The sequence below is a fragment of the Leishmania infantum genome, chromosome 34 (genome assembly GCF_000002875.2).
Source record: "Leishmania infantum JPCM5 genome chromosome 34".
In the NCBI taxonomy this organism is placed as follows: domain Eukaryota; phylum Euglenozoa; class Kinetoplastea; order Trypanosomatida; family Trypanosomatidae; genus Leishmania; species Leishmania infantum.
In genome coordinates this window covers 1,412,964-1,434,746 of record NC_009418.2, presented here as the reverse complement: position 1 = coordinate 1,434,746, position 21,783 = coordinate 1,412,964, and the positions used below count along the sequence as shown (strand labels likewise).

Here is a 21,783-nt window from a genome sequence, read left to right as displayed (position 1 = left end):
TTAGCACCTCAAGCCTTGCCAGCCCTCTCACGTCATTCATGTGTTCCCCCTTTATTTGTTCGCTCTACTTTCTATTACGAAAGGGGGGGGGGCACTACACATTCACAGATTCGGCGGCCAGTGCCGGGCTACACACGCTCAGAGCGATTGAAAGAGATCGACGCAAACGAGCTGCTGGAGTCCGATGTGCGACTTCCTGGAGAGGTCGTCCTCCATCGCGAGAGTCACGCGGGGCAGCACAACGTGCAGGACGCTCGGAGACAGCAGAGCGGGCAAAACTCATTTTGTTCCCAGAACCCTACACCACATCAGCCCTAGCACAAAAACGAAAGTGGTTGTCAGCTCCGTGCACGTCCTCCAGTTAGTCACACAAGCGAAGCTATGGGTACACACCACACTCGGCATTACAGCTGCATCGCCGCCTACGAAAACTCGGCCTTCACGGCAGTCTCGATTGCCTCAAGTGCCGCCGTCACCTCGGCCTCCGTCGCCAGACTCTTGGCCACAATACGCAGTCCCGAGACGTTGTTCACCGGCTCATCTGTTGTGAAGACGTTTCGCACGACTGCCACTTTCTTCTTCTGCAGGGCATTGATGACGCGCTGGAGACGGTTCTCCACCTTTTCCAGCCCCTCGCGTTCGACGTACTCCCGCTCCGCCGCAAGAAGAATCACCGGAGAGGCGTCGTCGATGCTGTCCACCAGCTTGATCTTCTCAGCGTTGAACCCGGCCTCACGGAGGTGTCTGCGAATGCGCTTCGTGTGTCTCCGCAGCTTGGCCACAAACGTGTCATCACGCGCCAGCACCGCGAGCGACTGCGAGACGGACGCCGTGATGTAGGGGGGCAACGATGCCGAGAACACGTACGCTGTGGAGGTGAGGCGCTGATGATCAATCATGTTCGACGCGCCAGCGCAGAAACCGCCAACCGCACCCATAGACGTACTCAGGCTCCCAATGTACACGTCCACGTCCATCGTCGGGATGTTGAACTGCTCAGGAGTGCCGCGCCCCGACTCGCCCAGTACGCCAAAGCCGTAGCTGTCCTCCAGCAGGAGGCGGAATTTGTACTTGTGGCACAGCTCCAAGATCTGGGGCAGCGGGCAGATCTCGCCGGTATCTGAGAACAGGCCCTCCGTTACGACGAAGCGGCGGTGAGGCTTGCTGTACCCGTCCTTCGCCACCACTTCCTGGAGCCGCTCCTCCAGACTCGTCATGCTGCAGTGCTTGTACGGCCGAATGTCAGAGCGAGAGAGGATGCAGCCCTCCATCACGGAGGAGCTGACGCCGTCGTCGTACACGAGATAGTCGCCACGGCCGGAAAAGCAGGAGATGAGGGTGGCCACGGTGGCATATGCGAAGCTGTACACAACCGCTTCGTCTGTCTTGAGAAACTTGGCCAGGTCCTGCTCCACCACAAGATGCGGCTTGATGGTGCCGTAAAAGCTGCGAGGTCCGCAACTGCCCACGCCGTAGGCGTTCACGGCCGCCCGTGCCACTTCAACGACCTCCGGCAGCGTTGAGAACGAGTGAAAGTCGTAGGTGGCAAGGTCTAGACACTCCTCCGCCTCCGATGAGCCGGGCCGCAGAATGGTGATGTGGCTCCCCTCGCGTCCGACCACCTCGGTCAGCCCGTGGTACTCCGGCACGGGCACGTTCGACGTCACCGAGCACTCGGCACGGAACGGAATGGACTGAAAGGCGGCAATGCGACGTTCCTGCTCCTCAGGGGACAGCCTGCTCATCGGATTTGGTGGCTTCCCCTTCCCGCGACGGTGGAAGCGTTGCAGCAGAAAATACGCCAGCGCGGCGGCAAAGAAAAGCTCCAGAGCACGGTGGAACGGGTGGCTCATCAGCTGCTCTGACAGCGTTTCCGATAGAGACGACATGTTCTCTTCTCGACGCCTGCTTTCTGAAAGGCAACGAGACAGAGACGAAGGGAAGAGAGCGCGCGCGGCAGGTGACTTGAGAAGAGGCACGCGAAAAGCGGCCGTGAGGAGGGGGATGCGAAGAATAGCGGCAACGCCACAGCGAACAGAGCCAACGGAAAAAACAAGTCCACAAATGGAAGCGCTGATGGAGAAGAGAACAGAAAAGGCCGGCGGAGAACCCTTTTGCTCGATGTGAGGTCACGTGTGTGGGCATGCGCACGCATAGGTGTGGAGACGTTTTTTTTCACCGTATTATTATGAGAGGGGAAAGCAATGGAAATGATGGGGGGCAAGGAGGGGGGAGGGGAAGACGAGGTGGGCGCCTGGGCGAGTGGAGTATCGTGCAGCGCTCCCTCTCCTTCCCTCAGATCGGGCGAAAAAGGGAGGCACCCCTCCTCACCCGCGCCTCATCACATGTTGGTCACACCGCGTTTCGTTGTTAAGCGTCTTCTGTCGGTTTTCGTCTTTTCCCTTTCGTTTTTTTTTTCGCCATGTAGCGCTGAAGGGAGTTATCAGTGCGCACCTTCGCGTTTGAGCTTCTGTGGGTGTGCACGTCTTATCGGCACGCCGTCACGGCCCCTAGTCACCGAGCGGCCCTCCAGGAATCGGCTCCTGCTCCCTCTCATTACAAGTGCCAACAACAGCTCAAGACGATCAAGAGAAGAGGCGTGGCAGATGACGTTCTGCGACGTACTGCTCGTAGTCTAACGCGTGGAGCTCATGGTGCCACGCCCACTGCGAGAAGATGCGCAGCAAAAGGCGAGCCTCGTTCGCTTCGCGTAGCAGTGCGGCCTGTAACCGCCGCCGGAGCCATCGCCTCCACCGGTCAAAGCACCGCTCCGCCACGTGCAAAAGCGCCTCGTGGCGGATGAGCCGCATGCTGGCCCCGATGAGCGCACGCCGCTGCCACGCGCGAAACGCCGCCGTCGCCACTTGCTGCGCCGCCCGCACCTGCAGTGGAAAGGCAAGGTAGCTCTCTAGGGCATGCAAACGCCAACGGATCAGAGTAAAGCGGGCCAGCGATCGCTCGGCGGAGAATCGAATCTGCTCCACAGACCGCAGCTGACGGCACCGACGGGGATGACACGTCCATGCGCGAAATCGGAGAAGTGCGTGCCGCTGTCGGTTCACCAGCCCCAGATGCGCAGCTCTCGCGCACTGCCGTGCACGCACTCGCGCCCACTGACGCCACTTGTCCCATGCAACGCGACAGAGGCCTTCAATCAACGTCGCGCGTTCGCGCGCGGCGGCTTCTCGGTAAAGCACCTCGCGGCACAGGCGCCGCTGCGCAACTAATCGCCACCACGCAAAGCACCTGGCACCCACACGACTCCACAAAACTAGCCGAGCGCGGTGCTGGATGCGCCTCAAGGCAGCGCGGCGAACCGCGTAGAGGCCCCACCGCCAGAACCAGCGCTCCACTACAATTGTGTTCGCCTCCGCGCGAATGCGCTGAAGTTCGGCAGTAAGAGTGTCGCGGCTTCGGTGAGTGGCAACATGTGCACGGCCCCCGAATGCAACATCGCGGCTGGGCGCGTGCGTGTACGTCGCCGCAGGCGTACTCGCGTGCGTGTGCCGCTGTGGCGGCGACCCCGTAGGCCACGCGCTGCTGCTACGCTCGTTATGAGACGATGAGCTCAGCTCCGGTGTGGAAAAGTATGCGCCGCGCTGCCGCACGCATGACGTTCCAGCGAGGTGCATGAGCGGACGATAACAGGCAAACCGTCTACCGCAGCAGCCACGCTCGCTCTCAGTAACGTGCACGCGTTTGGCTCCCTTTGTCGGACACGCAGATGGCCTATAAAGATAAACAAAGGAAACTCGATGTTGCCACGATGGCAAGCGCATCGGTGCAGTGGTATGTACTGGTGCGGCTCGGGAAAGCAGAGGGAGGAGGGCTGAGGGTGACAGTTTCGCCGGCGCACGCATCTGCCCGGTTACTGATGGAAGTGTCGCTGCTTCGGCCATCGCCGCACCCATCGCCCTTGTACTTGGGACCTCTAACTGCGACTTCTTTGTCTGAGACACCTCGTGGCACGGCAATGGCGTGGAATGTCGTGCGGCGGGTCGCACGCCGCCGGCGCTGTACCTGCAAGTGCATGAAAGTAAACCTCGGAGAAAGAGCGCAGAAGGGGAACGATGTTCAACTTCTTTCGTTGCTCGTTCAGTGCCGCGCGCTCGCCCCTTGCCCATTCTCCTCCTTCGACCACGACGCCTACACCGGCCTCTCAACGCCCCGATTAGTAGGCAGATTTGTTTACCACCAGACGGGGTAACGGACGCTCATTTGAGGTGGATGCGCCGGCAGCAGCACCAGCGTGGTTGAAGGAGCGCCTTTCGGCATGTCAGCTGCCAGTACACAGGTCCAAAAAAAAAAAGCGTGTCGAGGACAAGAGAAAGCTTTGCGAAATGCGATGCCGCCTGCCCGTTGGCAGGGTCCACGACGCGTGTGCGGGGTGCCCGCAGTCTCAGTTGATGCGGTGCTTCTTGTGCCGATGCCGCAACTGTCCTTCCAACGCAACGAGCACCGTCAGCGCCCGCGCGCAGAGATCGGGGCAGAGAGTCGCTAGCTGAGAATCGGCCCGCCACATGTATTGCACGGCTGTCTTGCCCCACATGTTGCCTTCAGGAAGTGGGACTTCGAAGGACACGTTGCGGAGGCCATGCCAGCCCTCACAAGCCCGCTCCGACGCTGCCCTCACAAAAGCCGTCATGAAGTCCGAAAACAAACGTGTGCTGTCCAACGTGGCCTTCATCGAGAGCCGCCTCTCTTCGACTCCGTGTTGCTCAGTGTTTCCCATTTCGGCCGCCTCACGGACGAGCTGATGCTGCAAGAGGATGTAGTTGACCACAACCGAGCCAACGGGGTTCGCCACACCCGCCAGGGTCTGGGCGACGAGGGCGTGCAGACACTTCATGCCCGCAGCATGGCTCACCGCGGCATTGCCGTACTTGTGCAGGGACGGCTGATCGTCGGAGAGAAAGTGGGCCTCGAAAAAACACCACTGTGCCGGCGAGAGAAGTTCCCTGGCGCGACTCGCGTACACGTCGTGCGACTGCACGTGCCAGTCACAGAGACACGGCTGCTGCGCCATCGCCGCTGACACCGCCCGGACGCATCGGTGGCCCTCAAATCTCGCTATGATGGCGTTCAGATTCGGGCAAGTCAACCAGAAAATCGTGGCGCCAACGGCAGCTGTGCGTCCGTTGCGGCCATTCTTGCCGGCTGTGACGCACAGAACGCACGCCTTACCGTGCTCCGCGCACGTGAAAAGCAGAGCGTCAGCGACACGATAGCGGTCCGGATCTGCCGCCTCAGCGTAAGCATTATACTTCGCCTCAGGGGCGGCACTCGTCGTCCTTTTCTCCTCCGACATCAGAGAGAGGTCACAGAGAGAGGCGCTCACATGAATGCACCCGCCTCCGACAAGTGAGAAAGAGAGCGACGGAGAGAGACGCCACCTCAGCGACAGGAATCCTTATCGGCACACCTATGCTAGGCGCTGGTCACGAGACAGCCAATAAGCGAAGACAGAGCAGAATGAGAAAGAAGAGGATGTTTAATAGCGGCGACGTGAGCAGACGGCGTGGGGCGGCGTGTTCCCTGCAGCACGGACAAAACAACGGAACTCAGACCATGCCAGTCTCGGTGGCAAGGGACGCGCCGTCAAATCTTGGACCTTCCCGACAGAGAGAATGAAGCCAAGCAATGCGTGCTGAAAGAAAGAGCCAGCCGCTGACCGGAGATGGGGGCTCACCGGAGGACGCGGTGACCTCACTAGTATGATCCACTATGATGGTGCATCTCGTGTTGTTATGCCGCCCCATGCTCACCCCCCCTCCCAAAAAAAAGGAGCCGAGCCGCCGCGTGACCGCGCGCGAGCGGAACTGGTGCACCTGTCACATCTCCAACACACGTGGAGGGAAGAAGAGGAGGCAAAGACGAAGAAAAAGATGCTGGAAGGGTTTGGGAAGATGACAGGCAGCCCGGCAGCAGAGAATACAACGGGCTCAGACACAAGAGAACGAGGTAGCGTACATCCCACGTGGGTGCAAGGGCATCGGGAGGCGCGCAAGGAAACGGACAAGGCTCGCACACGAGAAACAAAGAACACTGAGCACGGCGGTGTGAGCCTGATTGAGCACTTGCTGAGACACACACGCATCGTCGCCGGCACAGGGGCTACATGAGGGGCACGATAAAGGGCGGTGAAGGCTCACAGGTCATAGATCTTGTTCACCTCCGCCATCGTGAACTCCGTCTTCTTCGGCTTGCTCATGCGGTTGACGGACTCTTGCAGCGCCGCTTTCGACAGCTTGGCCGACTTGAGGTCCTCTGGGTGAAACGCGTAGAGGCGCTCGCTCTCCGCCTTTCTCGCCTTCTTGCGCGCGAGTGTGTCGTCGTAGAGGCGCCGAACGCTGACGTCCGTCTGTTCCAGTGTCATCGTTTTCTTGGAAGCGGCGACACGGCTGCCGTTTGCGTGACCCGTCGCCTCGGCAACCGCCATGGCGTCCATCTCCTTCCGGCGCTGCTGTCGCCGTTCCATTTCAACATCTACCTGGCGCTGCACACTCTTCTGCAGCATCTCCTGGGAGATGGCCTGCGAGGCGGCCACAGGGTAGTAGCGCGCATCCAACTCTGCCATGGTAGCCTCCTTGTGCAGCAGGGACTGCGTGTAGAGGCGATCCACGAGCTGCTCCTCCTGCTCAGGAGTAAGGTAGACACAGCCTGGCGCTGCCATGATGCATTCTTCAGCACCATGCGCCATGACGTCACGTCGCAGAAAGAGAAGAGAGGTATACGCACAGGTTTTCCTCACAGAAGAGAGCCCTTTCACACGGGGTCCAGCACGTGAACTCGGTCCCCCGGGAGCGGGCGTGCTGAGAGCGCTGATGGGCGAGCCGCGCACCTTCGGCAACACAAAAACGTGAGCGAATGCGGGGCGCGGTGGAGGACTCGGCGGACAGCGCCAAATCGCTTCACTCTAGATGGGCAACGACAGAGAGAGAGAGGCACAGTGGGAGGGGACGACACCTGGCACTTGTGATACCTGCGGCGCATGTCAGCAGCACCGCACATTACACAAGTGCACAACACATGGCAGCGGCGCAGTCACCAACCGTGTGCACAGGAGCGGAGAAAGCGGGCGCAGAAGGGGCATTCTGAGAGTGGACGAGTTCATTAGCATGAGGGGATGGCGAACGAGGGGTGGGGGTGCATATTCGTAGAAGCAGCGGTGAGACAGAGCGCAAGCATCGTAAACAGTATACACACATATCGAAAGACCCACGTATGTGCCTCAAACGCGAGGACGAGCAGCAGAGTGCAACACACCATCTGGCATGCACATCCGGCGAGCAGGGATGCAACACTGGCAGCCGCTGACGCCCGAAGGCGAATGATAACAACCGGTTCTCGCTTGGCCGCCTGTTTTATCGGGTGATGCCACGTCACTGCGGAGGCACCACCAAAGCAACCTCGTGCGGAATCCATGACCCGCGTCCGCCGCTATCATCGACTCACGTTTTCCTACGCCTCCGTCCCGGGCAATGTACCCGATCCCCCCTCCGAGCGCGCCGCAGCGAGTGCACCGGAACAAAAGCAATGCAAGCGCATTCCCTGCCACTGCAGAGGTTCGGAGCCGCTTGCTTGTGCGGAGAGAGGAATGTGCGCCCGCGCGCCGTCTGATGGGCGGTGTGCTCCCGTCTCTTTGCGCACGCGCGTGTCCCTCTCGCCTCATACGTGGAGAAGGATACCGTGCACACGCAAGCGAGATAGGGAGGACGCACACGCGTGCAAGCGTGTATGAGTTCGTGGCCAACACGCATGATGCAACCGCTGAGCTCGACAGAGCAGACAAGGAGCATGCGACAGCATCGGCAGTGCCGAGAAAAAACATTTGAACAACATAAAGTGAAACCCGGCGCGCGCGCCAACGTCTGCGCGATTGCGTGAGCTCGGCTGTGTGGTCATGCTATGTGGGCAAAGAAGTGGTGCCAGTCGTGGCACCATCCTTTGAAAGCGGCAACAGGGCCGCAGCGTTGAGCGGTAAACAAAAACACTGTATCCCTTAAGACACGAACTCACACGAGCGCAGGCCTTATCGCCCAGCCACCCGTCCATCCCCATCTTTGTCTTTCGCTTTTCACTAATTTCCCATGTTGCTACCGCGGGCCACGAAGGCGTTGACAATGACCTTGTCGTGCATGTAGTAGTGAGCCAGAGACTTGTGCGTTTTGGAGTCCAGGTCCACCACACCGATACGGTAAACGTCGGCACCGCGGCGAACAAAGCAGCCGCCGCCCACCTCTGGCAAAATGTTGGTCAGAACCGCGCACTCGCTCGCGGGCGACACCGGCTGGCTCTTACGGCACGAGACAGCAATCATCAGCGACACGTCCTTGGCTGTGGTGGAGACGTAAAAGCGGTCGAGGCATTCTGCGTAGTCCAACGTTGGCGCCACATACCGAGGGCTTGCGCGACTCGGTCGCTTGCAAGCGTCCCCGTCAGTGATCGACATGCAGCTACAGAGCGTCTCCGGGTCTGTGTCCACGACGATCCATTGAACATTCTCTTTGTTTTGGGCAACAGACCAGTGGTAGAGCAGATGTGCGTCCAGCACGGGCACCGAGCGCGACTGAGCCTCCTCCGGCGAAGCATCTGCGCTTGCAGGGGCGCAGCCGTACAGCTGCAGGTGGGCCAAGGGTGCTAGCACCCGCGAGGCGTCGATGGCATCAGCAATGCCGTTCAGCTCCTCAACCGTCAGTGTCTTCGGGTCGCCTGTGTGGGTGCCCTTGCGGGATGCGTGGTAGCTGACCACCTTCAGGTTGTTCTGTGGGTTGTGCATGAGTCGTTGCAGCCCCTCGCGTGACGAGAGGGCGGGCCGAAACAAGTAGTTCGGGCAGTAGGGACCGCTGCCCATCTTAGCGCTGCGCACAGAGTCGTGCGGCGCTGCCGAGGCCACAGACTCCGGAGCCCCCTCCGCCACGTCGCGCACCTCCTTGTACCGCAGCATCTGCGCGTAGCGGCAGTGGCGATGCTTCACCTCCTCAATCCAGTGAGCAACGCCATCCGCCACGATACCCACAACTTGTGGTGGCTGCCACGCGCTTTTTGGTTTTACCTCCACCGTGTAGTCGGCCACTCGCCCGGCTGCGTCTGAGGCAGCCATGTCCATCTGAAGCAGCTGCGCTGGATCGCTGGTGAAGTTAGGCATCAGTGTAGCCTCCGATGCGTTGTGCATTAGCGCGTGATACTTCGCCGGCACGACGCTCGCAATCGCTGCGTAGAGGTCTGCCGGGAGCGGCACGACCCGTCGCCCACCCGCGTACGCCTCCAGCGCGCGGTAGCACTCTGAACACTCCTTTACCGCCGTGTCGCGGATGCGCAGGGCTGCGCGCTGCGCGGCAGCGCCAGTAGGGTGCGATGCCGCGCTCAAGGAGCTCGGCACCAAACACATGGGCAGATCCACCACCACATTGCACTTTCCAGCGCCGAGAAACACAATGAAAGAGGCGTCCATGGATGATGAGGCAGCGACGGGAAGGCAGTCATCCTAGGAAGGAGGTTTCCAGCTGGTGCGCATGTGCGCCTGGGGTGGGTGCCTTCGCACGCAGCAGCCGAGCCAGAAGGTGTGCGCCTTGCCTTCGGAAGCGGCTTCATATCATGCCTGTATGGGTGTGTGAGGCACCGCGGAATGTCGTCGAAGCCCCGCGGGGGCGGAGATACAGAGAAGTGCGGGGGAACGAGGAGTACAGCGGAGCGAGGGAGAGGGCAGCAAAGCGTCGACGCACACGTTCACGCGCGTCAAGCAGCACCGCTGAAGGGCGTTTTTCAGATTCGCAAGGCGCGCACACTTGGCTGACTGCTGGGTTCGTGTGGTCGCCTGCGAACTGCAAAGGCAGCCGGGACTCACGGAGAAGCGACTGTCGTGCGCATCTCATCGCTGTTACTTCTCGGCGAGAAAAGTTATGTGCTCGTTGTTGGCGCAACGTATTGAACAAGAGAGAGAGAGAGTCGCAGTCATCACACAGGCGCGGCATCGAGCGAAAGCACGACAGGGTGTGGGGCCGGGATGTGAACGGTACGGGCTGTCTCTGTGGTGGCCGCGCCAATCAAGGGAGGCATGGGACGCAACGCCACCGTGATGCTCGAGACGGGCGCATCCAACGTGCGAAAGCAGCATCGCAACAATGTACCCATGTCGGGACGCAAAAGTGCGCCAGCGTCATTCGTCATTCCGGCGCGCCGCCCTCACACCGGGATGGTCGGCATCGAGCCTCGGCGGCGCATTGATGAAGGGTACCGCGGCAGATGGCTTTTCCTTCAGAAGTTGCAGAATCGCTTCTGCTTGCCGCTGGGCCCGAGGGTTCGCCATCTTCGTCACACGCGCGTCATCGAGCGGTGTGCCGTTCTTCGATGATCCTGTCGCGATAAAGCCCTGACGCCGGAGAAGCTCGCCGCACCGCAGTCGCTCGTCGGCATTCCAGCCGCGAATGATGGCCACCACCGCCGGTGAGAGCAGCGACGCCGGCGCACGCGCAGGTTCCATGGAGTCGCTCGCGTCCTGGTCAGCTTCCGCCGCCGACGCTGTCGTGCGCCGCTCCACCTCCTGCGCATGCTCAAGGAGGGTCAAGGACTGCGACCACTTCGACTGTCCGCTTGCCTCGTCGGCCCATATCACTACTTGCTCAGGGCAGTCACGTAGAAAGCGGCGGTTAGAGAGGAGAATGGGCGTTGCAGCACCGCCGCAGTGCCGGAGAGCCCGCACGAGCAAGGCCCGCTCCTGCATAGTCGGGTGTCGAATACTCTGGAAGAACAGCAAGGCAGTCCACCAATCCGCTGCCCTGTTCGTCTCCACAACGCGGGAAAGCAGGGAAGACGTGAAGGATGCAGGCACGGGTACTTGAAGGACGCTGCTTGCAGTTGAGTGTAGGACCCCGAGCAGGGCCCACACGGCGCACGGAGCTGCAGGAGACTTGCCTGGGCAGACAGCATCGGTGTCTCCAGCAACAGCATGAGCGTCAGGAAGATGTGCGTCACTCGCTCGGCGCAGTACGCGGCGGGCAGCCTTGAGAGGCAGACTCAGCCTCTGCATCTCCTGCATCCTGTTGAAGAGCTTACAGGCCAGCGCTAAAACGGTGGAGCGAGGTAGTTTAGCAGACCCCTTGCCCTCCGCCATCTCACGCGTGACCACGCTCGCAGAGAGAAGTCCGCCGTGCGAGAGAAAAAGGCGCAGCAGGCGCAGGAGCGACAGAAGCAGCCCATCCGGATAAGGGCACTCGCTCGCCCGCTCCGCCAGTCGAACCAATCCCTTCAGGCACCCCGCCGCGTCTTGCGCTGCTGCAGCCTGTTTGAAGAACCACAGCGCAGAGAGCGTCGCCGAAAACGGTCGAAGCCGCGCCAGCTCGCCGGCGGCGTCAGCGGCGACGTCAGAACGGCTCATCACCTCGCAAAGCCAATGCTCATGCGCGCAGCGCCCCTCGCGCGCCTCTGCGGCAAGGACCTGCGCGGCGTCCGTAGATTGCACAACGCGGAGCAGGCGCTGGAGACCGTGCGTGTCCACGTCTGCCGAGCGCGCCTTCTCCTTCCCTGCTGCCCGCAACACCCGCCGCAGCGCAGCCTCGTTGTCCAGCAGACAGAACGCAGCCCCCAGCAACATCCGGCGACGCGACAGGGCGTTCAGCTTTTGCTGAGGACTGCCACGGCGTCGTCCCGCGCACAGGTGGCGTACCTCTTCACAGAGCTGCCGTTCGTCGTGGAACTGCTGCAGCTCCAACAGCAGAAGTGGAAGTGCGCAGGACCTCTCGCTGTGCAGCGAGGCGAGGGTGGACGCGCTGGAAGCCTCCAGTGTTTGCCAGTGGCGCACCGCTACTGCTGCGGGTGAGGCATAGCCAACCTGTGCCATCGCCTCCAGAAGCGTCGGTGGCGGCGCCGTGAACCGGTGCGTCTGCGGCTTGCCTACGCGCGGTGTGTCTGCGTCTACTTCGATCTCGCCATCCTGCTGTTTGCGCAACAGTCGCGTGCAGAGCTGCAGGCCAGCTTTCCAGTCACCCAGCAGCGTGTGAGCACCAAGGATGGAGGGGAGGGCGAGCCCGGTGCGGTCCACAAACATGGACGGAATCGTGCGCGCCGTGGCGGCCATGAGAGAAGCGTCCACTTGGACGCGGAGCAGCCTCGCCGTCTTCAACACTGCGAGTGGCCAGTGAAAGCGCTCCGGGGGCGCGAGCTGCAACACCCCACTCGCAGCGAGGGCGGCGACGGCCTTGAGAAAGACATCCTCGGTGAGACGAGGCTGTTGGTGGGCGGAGATGACGGCACCCTCGACCCTGTGCGTCGCTCTGAGGTATAGGGACACGTCCGCCAGGAGCTGCGTGCACTCCTCTGGTGTCGTCACCGTTTGACGCCTCCAGGTTTGCAGCCGCGCCCTTGCCGCTGTTACAGATACTGCCAGCAACGCCGACTCTGCCGGCGCCCCGGCTGCCGAATTCGAAAGGGCTTGAGCGGCCTCCGTTGTGGCGGCTGCAGCTGCTGGAATACGCTGCCCTGTGCCTAGCCCTGGCCCCAGCTCTCGTGTTGGTGCGTTTATCAGCGGCGATCGCTCGAAATGGTGCGCACGAGCCGAGGCAGGGATGACCTTGAAAAAGTACTGCTGATTGCGCGGCTCTGCCGCGGCGCAGATAAGTCGTGAGACCGCACAAGATTGGAACGTGCAGCACTCGATACGGTCTTCTGCGCATCGGCTGACGCTGGTGCGCTCGAAGAGGGTGGCGTCGCGAGCCTCGCCGCACGCAGCGAGCAGGAAGTAGCGCAGACGCGTCGGAGGGCCGGCGTGGGGGCAGGAGAGCAGAAGGGTCCGCCATGTGGCGGGCGACGTGGCCGTCAGCGCGTGTGCGAGTGCCTCGGGATACGTGAGAGCGGCGGCCTCTGTCACGGTTAGAGACGAAGTCTCTGCCGCCGCCGGCCGCTCCTCCTGCTGTGAGTGCCTCACTGCTGCCACGTATGCACGCAGTTCCGGTGGGACGTCAAGCACACCCGTCGTTCCACCGCTGCTGCCCTTTGTTGCGAGAGGAATGAGCGGCGCCGCCACGTCGTAGTACTGCGCCGCACACGTGAGCGCTAGCGCCATGGCCCAATTTGCGTTGGCAACGTAGCTTGCGACTCGCCTGGTCAAGGTCCCAGCGAACATGCGTCGCGCGCAGCAGTGCAGCACCGTTGAGGCCAACAGGAGGTACGTGCGGTTACCCATCACCTCCGGCGGAAGGCTTTCGAGCACGTGACGAGCGCCCGGGTACGTTTGCGTGTGCGGTTCTTTTGAGAGAAAGGCGCAAAGAGCGTCCACCCAGTTAGCGGAGGTGTCTTCGCGGCGCAACGGTGCTTCGGCGGCAAACTCCGCTGGCGCGGCCTTTTCATTCCGAGGGCCGGCCCGAGCGTCGCCGTGTTTCGAAACCGAGGAATCACAGGACCGCGCGAGTGGCGCATCCGTGGTGAGTGGGACACCACCCTGTCGCGTCAGCAGTGACCGAACGTAACGCTTCATGCCTTCGCGCGCGGAGAGGCGCACCGCGCGACTATGCTGCACAATACCCAACGCAGCCTGCCAGTGGCCCGCGAGGCCTTCCAGGGCGGCGTGACGGAGCACTAAGCACTCCTCCGCCTCACGCGTCAGCGCCTCCCGACCCAGGAGCGTCATGTGCTTGCTTAGCGCCAGCGCGATCTTCGCGTCCTGCGGCGAGCAAAGGCCAAGCGCGTAGCCGTGCTCCACGACACCGTACGGAACCGGCAGAAGACCATTTGGCAGCGAAGGTCGCTCTCGCAGGGCCGCTGAGACGAGACGCGCGTAGTCCACCATGTAGGCGGAGCGCTTCAGGGAACGGTACTGCTGCACCAGCGCTGCGTCCTCGTGCATGTCCCACGCGGCTAAGGCCAGGCTAGCGACCCTAGCAGGCGTCCGTGCAGCCTGTGAACTCAGAAATTGCCGCTGCGCCGGCGTCATAGCTTGCAGCTGCCACGGCAGTAACGCCAAGGCGTCCTGCCACGGTACCCGCTGCCGCCGAAGCGACCGCCAGATGTGCTGGGCGCTCTCCCGCGTGCTTAGAAGAGGCGGCGAGGTGGATAATGATGATGACGCCGCAGCAGGCAAGGAGGCACTCGATGACTTCAGCGCTGGCGCAGACTCCTGGAGATGTGCTATCGTCTCCCTCAACAGCTCCGTGGCAGGACCGGTGAGATTGGCTGGGCGTGCTGCATCCAGGTCCGCCCAGCGACGGCCCAGGGACTCCGCCTGTGTGGCACGAGCGCCATTACGAACGGCCAGAGACACCCGCAGCCGCCATAGACGTGTACCGCGCATCAAGGCACCGTTCGTTTGGCGCTGCTCGTGAGCGGGCTCGAGCCACTCTCCTTTGAAAAGGGCAAAACCGCGCAAAGCAGATACGTGTTACCAGGCAAGTCGACGAGCCTTTTCCGTTTTTTCGTTCACTTGTACGTATGAAGGGGGGGTGAACGCCCATGTGTATTGAGATGCGTGGCGCAGTAAGCGGGCACAACGTGCACAAGCAACTCGTCGGTGCAGTTGCTACAGCATAAAGGAACATGTGTGCTTGTTCCCGAATGAGTGCAGTGAAGGAGCAGCGAGAGCAGACGGAGGCATGACAAGGCAGTCCGGCAGCCCCAATGTCACGCCCTCTTTGCCCCTCGCCCCCCCTCCTATGCGCAAGCACAGTGCCTTCTCTCGCTCTTCTTTCTTGGCCGGCGAGTCTCGCCGTACGTTCGGGGCATCCATTCGTGGGTGTGCGTAGATGTGCGTTGCGGCACACACACATACACATGCAGGCAAGATACAATCCCGAAAAGAGGTGAAGGAAAAGAACAAGTAGAAGGTTAAGCAGCATAAAAGACATAGCCTGTGGGTTGAGGAGCACGACAGCAAGACGCGTGCCACCGGCCCTGAGCCGGCTTGGCCACGCTGCCCAGGCCAGGGACTTCACAGATTCCCATCTGGCCTCGATACGGAGGCGGTGAAAAACGTGTAGGCCGCAGGATTAGCGGCGTTTCTTCTGCCTGCCTCGGTATAAGGCAGTCTTTTGTTTTCCGCGTGATTCCCGTCGTTGCACGGTTTATTGTGAGATCAAACGGCACCTGTACACCCGTAAACGCACACACGTAAGCCACCGTCGCGACACCAACAGCGTCACCACCATCACCACCAACCCACACAGGGTTTTGCAAGCAGCACCGTTGACACCTACACGCGCCGATGAAAGAGAGGGAACAGGAGCCATACTTGGCAGGCATCGCACCGGACAGGCTACGGCCCATCACCGAGAAGTGCGTCAGCAGACATTGTCAGCTCATAAACTGATTCGGTGACCAGCGCCGCTGAAACGTTGGATCCTTGTACCGCCAGCCCATCGTTGCAGTGTCGGTCCACACCAACGGGCGCGGATTCTTCTCGGCGTGCGGGTGGACACTGTCCTCGTACAGCCATGCCTTTTCTAACGGTGCGGTGCGCGTCTTGAGCTTGCGGACAAAATGGCGGTTCACCTCGTCCTTCAAATACCACCACATCACCATGCAGGGGTCGCGCTCGTACATCTCGGAGAGGCGCACTCGGTACTTGCCGCCGGGGTAGGCGGTCTGCCAGGTGATGGGCACGCGAATCCAGTTGTCACCCGTCATGACGGCGTCCTTGATGTTTGTGATAACAACATGGTCCCCGGTCATCATGCCCGGCGTGAAATCAGGGCGATGTTGCCCGGTCATGTACTGCGCGGCAATCTTCGCCACATGTGGCAACTGCTGGCCTCGCGCGTCCAACAACCACCACCGCTCGCCCTCGCGACACAGCCACTGCTTCGACAGGTCGTTGTAGAGCGGCAGACCCTCTGGATGGTACTTGTGGCGGCGGAGCACACTCTTGAAGGGTGCTCCGAGAATAAAAGTAGCCCGAAGCATGATGGAGGAGAGTTCTCCCTTCTCTTTTGGAATCGATGTCGGTCTGGATGTGGCGGTTTTGAGAGGTAATGATACGCTCGACTCTGGAGACCGGAGCTTTTCTTTGTGTGCGTGTCTGTGCCTGGGCGGGTGCCTCACCACCGACCGACTCCTGTGAACAGGAGGAGGAAAAGGCCAAAGTGCCCGATACCCCCACAAAGGCTATCAAGATGGATGAACGTGAAGTCGATGCCGGAGTTTATTTCATTCTCGTTTTCAGTCGCTTGGGAGGGGGTGCGCGGCAACGCACGGAATCGTGGCGGCGGGGCGGTGGAACTCGAGGCGTGCCGACGCTGCACACAGACGCACGCACAAGCAAATCTTACGTGAAACCGAGACGAAAGGGGTGCACAGGTGTCGGGGAGACACGCACAGAAGAAATAAAAAGGAGAAAACGGAACGTCACGAAGGAGAGGAGTGAAAAATGGTGACTCGAGGCTTCCAAAAGGTCTTCTTGCTTGAGTTACATGACAACGGTTGGCATTCAGCGCCGCTGGTGGAGGGGTATGTCACCGCTGGAACACCTCATAGTGCTATGCTACGCATGGGCACCATAAGCAGGCCGCACATCCGCGAAGAGACGAAACAGAGGCAGAGCACAGTGAGAGGGGAGAAGCTGAGAGGGAGAAGCATGAGCGCCATCCGACCAGTCAAGTCACGCTCTCCCTCTCCCCATTACCACCACAAAAGTCGCCCTCCACTTGAGCATCGCCGTCCCTTGTTCAGAGATTCCCACGATCAAAACAAACAAAATTGCATGCGCTACTACAGCAGTCGGCGCGCCTACGTATCACACGCCGACACTCACGCATACGCGTGAGTCAATCTGGTGTGCACATTCTCCATGAGCTGCCTCCCGCACATTCGGCGTCGTCTTTAGTTTCTTCGTTGTTTTCTTTGCAGGGCCGCAGCAGCTCACAGTTTCCGCCAAGCCAAAGCGTCGCCGAGAGGAACACAATTCGGAGGCGTCATCAGCTCCTCAGTGTCCACCTAAGCCGCAACCCAAAATGCGGTACCCAACAGACGAAGGCACACGCCTACAATGTACTACCTGTCGCCTCTCCTGGCTTATGTTCATTCCTCTACTGCCTCACAGCGGCATGTCGCCCTGCCCTGCGCGACCTCGCGTGGCTGCCTGCATGCTGCCACCTCCCTCACTCTTTCGCATCCCTCCTGATCTCCCCTGCTTGACGGCATGGCGAGCGAGGGACACTAGGGGTGACGGGAGACCGCGGCGCGGCTGCCCTGCACACGCACAGGGAAGGGCTCATGGCACAGACAGCATGGCATCATGCGGCACACACACACACACAAGCAGCAACAACATCGTCTGCTCACATGAGAACACACGAGCAGGGCGATCGCTGCGGTTGTTGCGGTTGCGGCGGCGGCGGCGGCTGTCGTTGTGCCCTTTGACACCTTCTTTGGCACCTATTCTTTTCGCCTCCCGTCTCGCATCCGTTCTTTTCAGGTTGCCGTCCGCCAACACGGCGGGCTCGAGAGAGCACACCAGCACCGATAGGGCGAGGCCCTCACAACCGCACGGCAATACCACAACCGCCTATCCAGGTAGCGGATCCCACAGAAGCAAAAACGTCGAGGAGAGAGAGAGAGGCTGGGGTGCCTGCCAAAGGGAAAAAAAGCTAGACGCGACCCATGCGGCGCGGTCGCGTGCATAGTGAGGACAACACGCGCCGTGTGCCCCCATCCACTTCATCCCATCCCTTTCACAAGGGATGTACAGGGAGAGGCAAGAAGGTAATCTGACAACAAAAAAAATACATGCGCCACTGTCACAGCGACAAACACAAGGCAACACCCGAAACAAACATCGAATAGACGCCACCGAGGCGGACGACAACGGATCAGAACAGCACGCACGCGAGGTAGCGCAGTACGCACGACACAAGGAAAAGAGAAGGTAAGCGAGCCTGCGGCCTACTGTAGCAGCGAGTTGAAGGAGCTGATGATCTCCTCGTTCTGCTTCTTGAAGTAGTCCGTGTTCGCCTCCTCGCCCTCGATAGGGTCGCGGAACTTCATCTCGGTCAGGCCCGTGTATATGGTCGGAATCTTCTCACGGATGTAGTTCCACGTGATCTTGTGGTCGCCGGCAGACTCGGCTACGACACGCTGGGCCTCCTCGTAGAAGGTGACGATGTTGCGCAGCATCCAGCATGTCTTGTACAGCGGGCAAAACTTGTCATACGGGGTGAAGGCGTTCTGCTGGAGGAACTCCTCACGAATCACCTTTGCCACCTCGAGAATGATCTTGTCGGACTCGGAAAGGGAATCCTTACCCACCAGCTGCACAATCTCCTGCAGCTCCTCCTCGCGCTGCAAAATCTCTGACACGACGGCGCGCAGGCGCATGTAGTCCGAGTCGAAGGTGTTGAAGAAGGGCTCCAGCGCGTTCAGGTATTTGGAGTAGGAAATGAGCCAGTTGACGGACGGGAAGTGCTTGCGCTGGGCGAGGCGCTTCTCCAGGCCCCAGAAGACCTGCACAATGCTGAGAGTGGCGGATGTCACGGGATCAGAGAAGTCACCGCCCGGCGGAGACACGGCACCGACGATCGTGACGGAGCCCTGGCGCTTCGGCCCGCCGATGCAGGTGACGAGGCCGGCGCGCTCGTAGAAGGAGGCGAGACGAGCGCTGAGGTAGGCGGGGTAGCCACCATCCGCCGGCATCTCCGCCAGACGACCCGAAATCTCACGAAGCGCCTCGGCCCAGCGAGACGTCGAGTCAGCCATCATGGCGATATGCTTGCCCATATCACGGTAGTACTCGGCCAGGGTGATGCCGGTGTAAATAGAGGCCTCACGGGCTGCGACTGGCATGTTCGAGGTGTTCGCCACGAGGCAGGTGCGCTTCATGATCGACTCCTCGCGGCCATCGATCACGGTCGTCAGGGTCGGGAACTCCATGAGCACCTCGGCCATCTCATTACCGCGCTCGCCGCAGCCGACATAGATGACGCAATCGGAGTTGGAGTACTTGGAGAGGGCCTGACTAATGACAGTCTTGCCACAGCCGAACGCGCCGGGGATCGAGCACGTGCCACCCTGCACGGAGGGGAACAGCGCATCCAGCACACGCTGGCCGGTCAGGAGGGGGTGGTTGCCTGACTCTTTCAAAGCCACCGGGCGCGGCGTGCGCACGGGCCAGCGCTGCATCAGACGCAGCGATTTCCTCTTGCCGTTGCACTCGATCTCCACCACTTCATCATCCAGCGTGTAGTTGCCGCCAGGTTGCACCGATACCACGCGGCCCTGCATGTTCGGCGGCACCATAATGCTGTGGTTGTTCATGAGCGAGTTCTCAGCGACGAAGCCCAGCACGTCACCGCCCGTGACGATGTCGCCCACCTTCACAGACGGGGTGAAGTCCCACTGCCTCTGCGCGTTGAGCGCGCGCACCTGTACGCCTTTCGGGATGAATACGTTCTGCACCATCTGGTAAATGGTGTCGAGCGGACGCTGAATGCCGTCAAAGATCTCCGACATGATGCCAGGGCCCAGCTCGAGCGACAGAGGCTTGCCGGTACAGTAGACCGGGTCACCGACAGTCAGGCCGTCCGTCTCCTCGTACACCTGAATTGTGGCCGTGTCGCCCTCCAGGCGGATGATCTCGCCGACGAGGCGGAACGATCCGACCTGGACAAGTTCGTACATCGCGCTGCCGCTCATGTTTTCGGCGATCACGACGGGTCCGGAGACGGCTTTGACGGATCCCATCTGCTGCTCTGACTCGAACGCATGCTGATCGCGGGCCATGTTTTTCGTTGTATATACTCACAGAGGAGAGAATAGGGATGCTTAAACAGTTCGTAAGCGGTAGGCGCGCAGCTACCGGTGCTTAACCAGCAGACACAGGGCACAGCTATCTGCAGGAAGCAGCAAAGAGAATTGAGAGGAAAGGCGCTAGTTAGGCGTGCTGAGAGGAAGGTGCTCGTTAATTGGTCGCGTGCTCTTCAGCACGACGATACACACAGAGAAACAGAGAGAAAGAGTTCAAGACACAAGAACGCGGAACCACGGATGCACACACACACACACACAGAAACAATGAAACCGATAGGAAAACGAGAAAAAAGGACGCAGAAATGATGGGGACGAAGCGCTAAAAAGGGGGATGAGCGGGCGGAGGAAGGCGCATACACGTTGTTCTGACAAGCTGCTGAGACTGAGCCGCAGACAACATAAAGGAGCCAAACGGACGCAGCGACAGAGAAAGCAAGAGGTGTGACGACACGGTCGAAGCGGGTAGGAGCATATGTGTCCAGTAGAATGGAATCGATGTAGCCGTGCATCACGTGAGGCGCAAGCAGCCGATGAGAGAGCGGCAAGCAGGTGTGCGCACGGCGCAGATATTTTTTTTTTAGCGAGATAAAATCCAGAGGAGCGAAAGAAACAGAAGAAGCGAATGATGATGTCACGTGCAAGACACGTGCTGGGGGGGGGGGGCTTGGCAGGCCAACTTTGTGGGGAATCAACGGCTGACCAGAGCGCTCCCGCGACACCCCTCCATTCTCTGCCTACACGGCGCTTGACACCCACTGCACAAAGAAGGACAAGAACAAAATGCGTGAATGGCGGTCGCTTCGTGACAGACAAGCGGACGTGCGGCCTCGCGCTCGACGGACGGGCACACGTATGAGAAAACATCAGTGATGCCATGCGTGCTCGTGTATCCACAGGGGCGCGACAAGCGTTGTATAGTGAGGGGCAAACGAAGTCAGCTCGACTGGGTCATCCTTGCCCCTTCCCCAAGATGCGTTTTTTGAACACTTGTTACCCTAAGAAGCGGCGAACGGTTCCGGCGAGCACGCACACACTCACAAATATATGCGCACCCACGCTCAAAGCAGCTACTAGTGGCCATCAGCCAGAATGTAAAAAAAAAAGAGCTGAAAAAAGTAAGAACATCCTCACGCCAGTACACAGAGAAGCACAGGATCATTTCCGTTTGTTTTGAAACGGCCATCTCAGCACCGACACATCCAAACCACACATATTTCTTCGTGTGCTAGGGGAAAGCAGCCGCATGCATATGTGTGATGAGGTCACTTGCTTGACGCGCTCATCTCGTGGGAGGGAACAACACAAAAAGGCAACAAAAAAGGAGCACATAAGAGAAGGGGCGGGCAGGAGAAACGAACAAGAGGGACGGCAAGGTGTGAAGAAAGGGGAGGGGGGAGACGAACCTTGATGGCAACGATACCGTGCAACAATGCAACTGTGCGGCGTCGTTTTACACAAGCACATCTATATATATATATACCTCCATTACACCATCGCCGCCTAAGAAGCCTGCCACCGAAAATGAGGGACGTATATCAAACAGCAAAGAAACGCTTTTTTTTCTCATCACGCTTTTTCTTTTGCTTGCCACTCTCTTACCGCCACGCTGTCGACCTTCACGTACAAACTCGAGTAACAGCTGAAAAGGAAGGGGAGAACTGGCGAGGAGATGGTGGGATAGCACACATGACAGGGAAAATAGCTTCCTTGTCTATACGTTGGCTTTGAAAAATCTCTTTTCGTCGTATTTTGGCAGCATGCCCTTCCATCACGAGCAAGCCAGCAAGTGTGTGCATGCGGGCAGAGTTGGGCCACCCCTCTGGTACCGAAGCTAAGTCCTCGCCATCCAAGACGAGCTGTCTGCCGTGGAATCCGACCCCCACGTCTAACGGCCTCCTCATGTCCTTCCTCGACCCTTTTTTCCCGGGCCCTGGCTCCCGTCACCGTTCAAAACGAAAATAAACCAAAATAATCCGCCAGCGCTGGAATCTCGTCCTGCACCAAGTCGAAGCACAAAAGTATGGCAACTGGCTCTTTCTCTTCGCACGCCGTGCCCCG

At 60.0% G+C, this 21,783-nt stretch overlaps 8 protein-coding genes across 8 annotated transcripts; all 8 read right to left on the bottom strand.

The window, feature by feature from the left end:
* Positions 1-422: 422 nt before the first annotated feature.
* On the bottom strand, positions 423-1,889 carry LINJ_34_3530 (serine palmitoyltransferase-like protein; the record flags this gene model as incomplete). The annotated part of the gene is made up of 1 exon (XM_001468673.1): positions 423-1,889. The coding sequence occupies one exon, from the start codon at positions 1,887-1,889 to the stop codon at positions 423-425; it is 1,467 nt and encodes a 488-aa protein (XP_001468710.1).
* A 696-nt stretch (positions 1,890-2,585) lies between these two features.
* LINJ_34_3520 (conserved hypothetical protein) lies at positions 2,586-3,632 on the bottom strand (the record flags this gene model as incomplete). The annotated part of the gene is made up of 1 exon (XM_001468672.1): positions 2,586-3,632. The coding sequence occupies one exon, from the start codon at positions 3,630-3,632 to the stop codon at positions 2,586-2,588; it is 1,047 nt and encodes a 348-aa protein (XP_001468709.1).
* A 767-nt stretch (positions 3,633-4,399) lies between these two features.
* On the bottom strand, positions 4,400-5,308 carry LINJ_34_3510 (conserved hypothetical protein; the record flags this gene model as incomplete). Its single annotated transcript, XM_001468671.1, has 1 exon — positions 4,400-5,308. One exon carries the CDS (start codon positions 5,306-5,308, stop codon positions 4,400-4,402), a length of 909 nt encoding a protein of 302 aa, XP_001468708.1.
* An 840-nt stretch (positions 5,309-6,148) lies between these two features.
* LINJ_34_3500 (conserved hypothetical protein) lies at positions 6,149-6,700 on the bottom strand (the record flags this gene model as incomplete). The annotated part of the gene is made up of 1 exon (XM_001468670.1): positions 6,149-6,700. One exon carries the CDS (start codon positions 6,698-6,700, stop codon positions 6,149-6,151), a length of 552 nt encoding a protein of 183 aa, XP_001468707.1.
* A 1,380-nt stretch (positions 6,701-8,080) lies between these two features.
* On the bottom strand, positions 8,081-9,454 carry LINJ_34_3490 (conserved hypothetical protein; the record flags this gene model as incomplete). Its single annotated transcript, XM_001468669.1, has 1 exon — positions 8,081-9,454. The coding sequence occupies one exon, from the start codon at positions 9,452-9,454 to the stop codon at positions 8,081-8,083; it is 1,374 nt and encodes a 457-aa protein (XP_001468706.1).
* Positions 9,455-10,159: 705 nt separating this feature from the next.
* Positions 10,160-14,284, bottom strand: LINJ_34_3480 (conserved hypothetical protein; the record flags this gene model as incomplete). The annotated part of the gene is made up of 1 exon (XM_001468668.1): positions 10,160-14,284. The coding sequence occupies one exon, from the start codon at positions 14,282-14,284 to the stop codon at positions 10,160-10,162; it is 4,125 nt and encodes a 1,374-aa protein (XP_001468705.1).
* Positions 14,285-15,279: 995 nt separating this feature from the next.
* Positions 15,280-15,888, bottom strand: LINJ_34_3470 (50S ribosomal protein L13-like protein; the record flags this gene model as incomplete). The annotated part of the gene is made up of 1 exon (XM_001468667.1): positions 15,280-15,888. One exon carries the CDS (start codon positions 15,886-15,888, stop codon positions 15,280-15,282), a length of 609 nt encoding a protein of 202 aa, XP_001468704.1.
* A 1,977-nt stretch (positions 15,889-17,865) lies between these two features.
* LINJ_34_3460 (putative vacuolar ATP synthase catalytic subunit A) lies at positions 17,866-19,698 on the bottom strand (the record flags this gene model as incomplete). The annotated part of the gene is made up of 1 exon (XM_001468666.1): positions 17,866-19,698. The coding sequence occupies one exon, from the start codon at positions 19,696-19,698 to the stop codon at positions 17,866-17,868; it is 1,833 nt and encodes a 610-aa protein (XP_001468703.1).
* Positions 19,699-21,783: the final 2,085 nt, after the last annotated feature.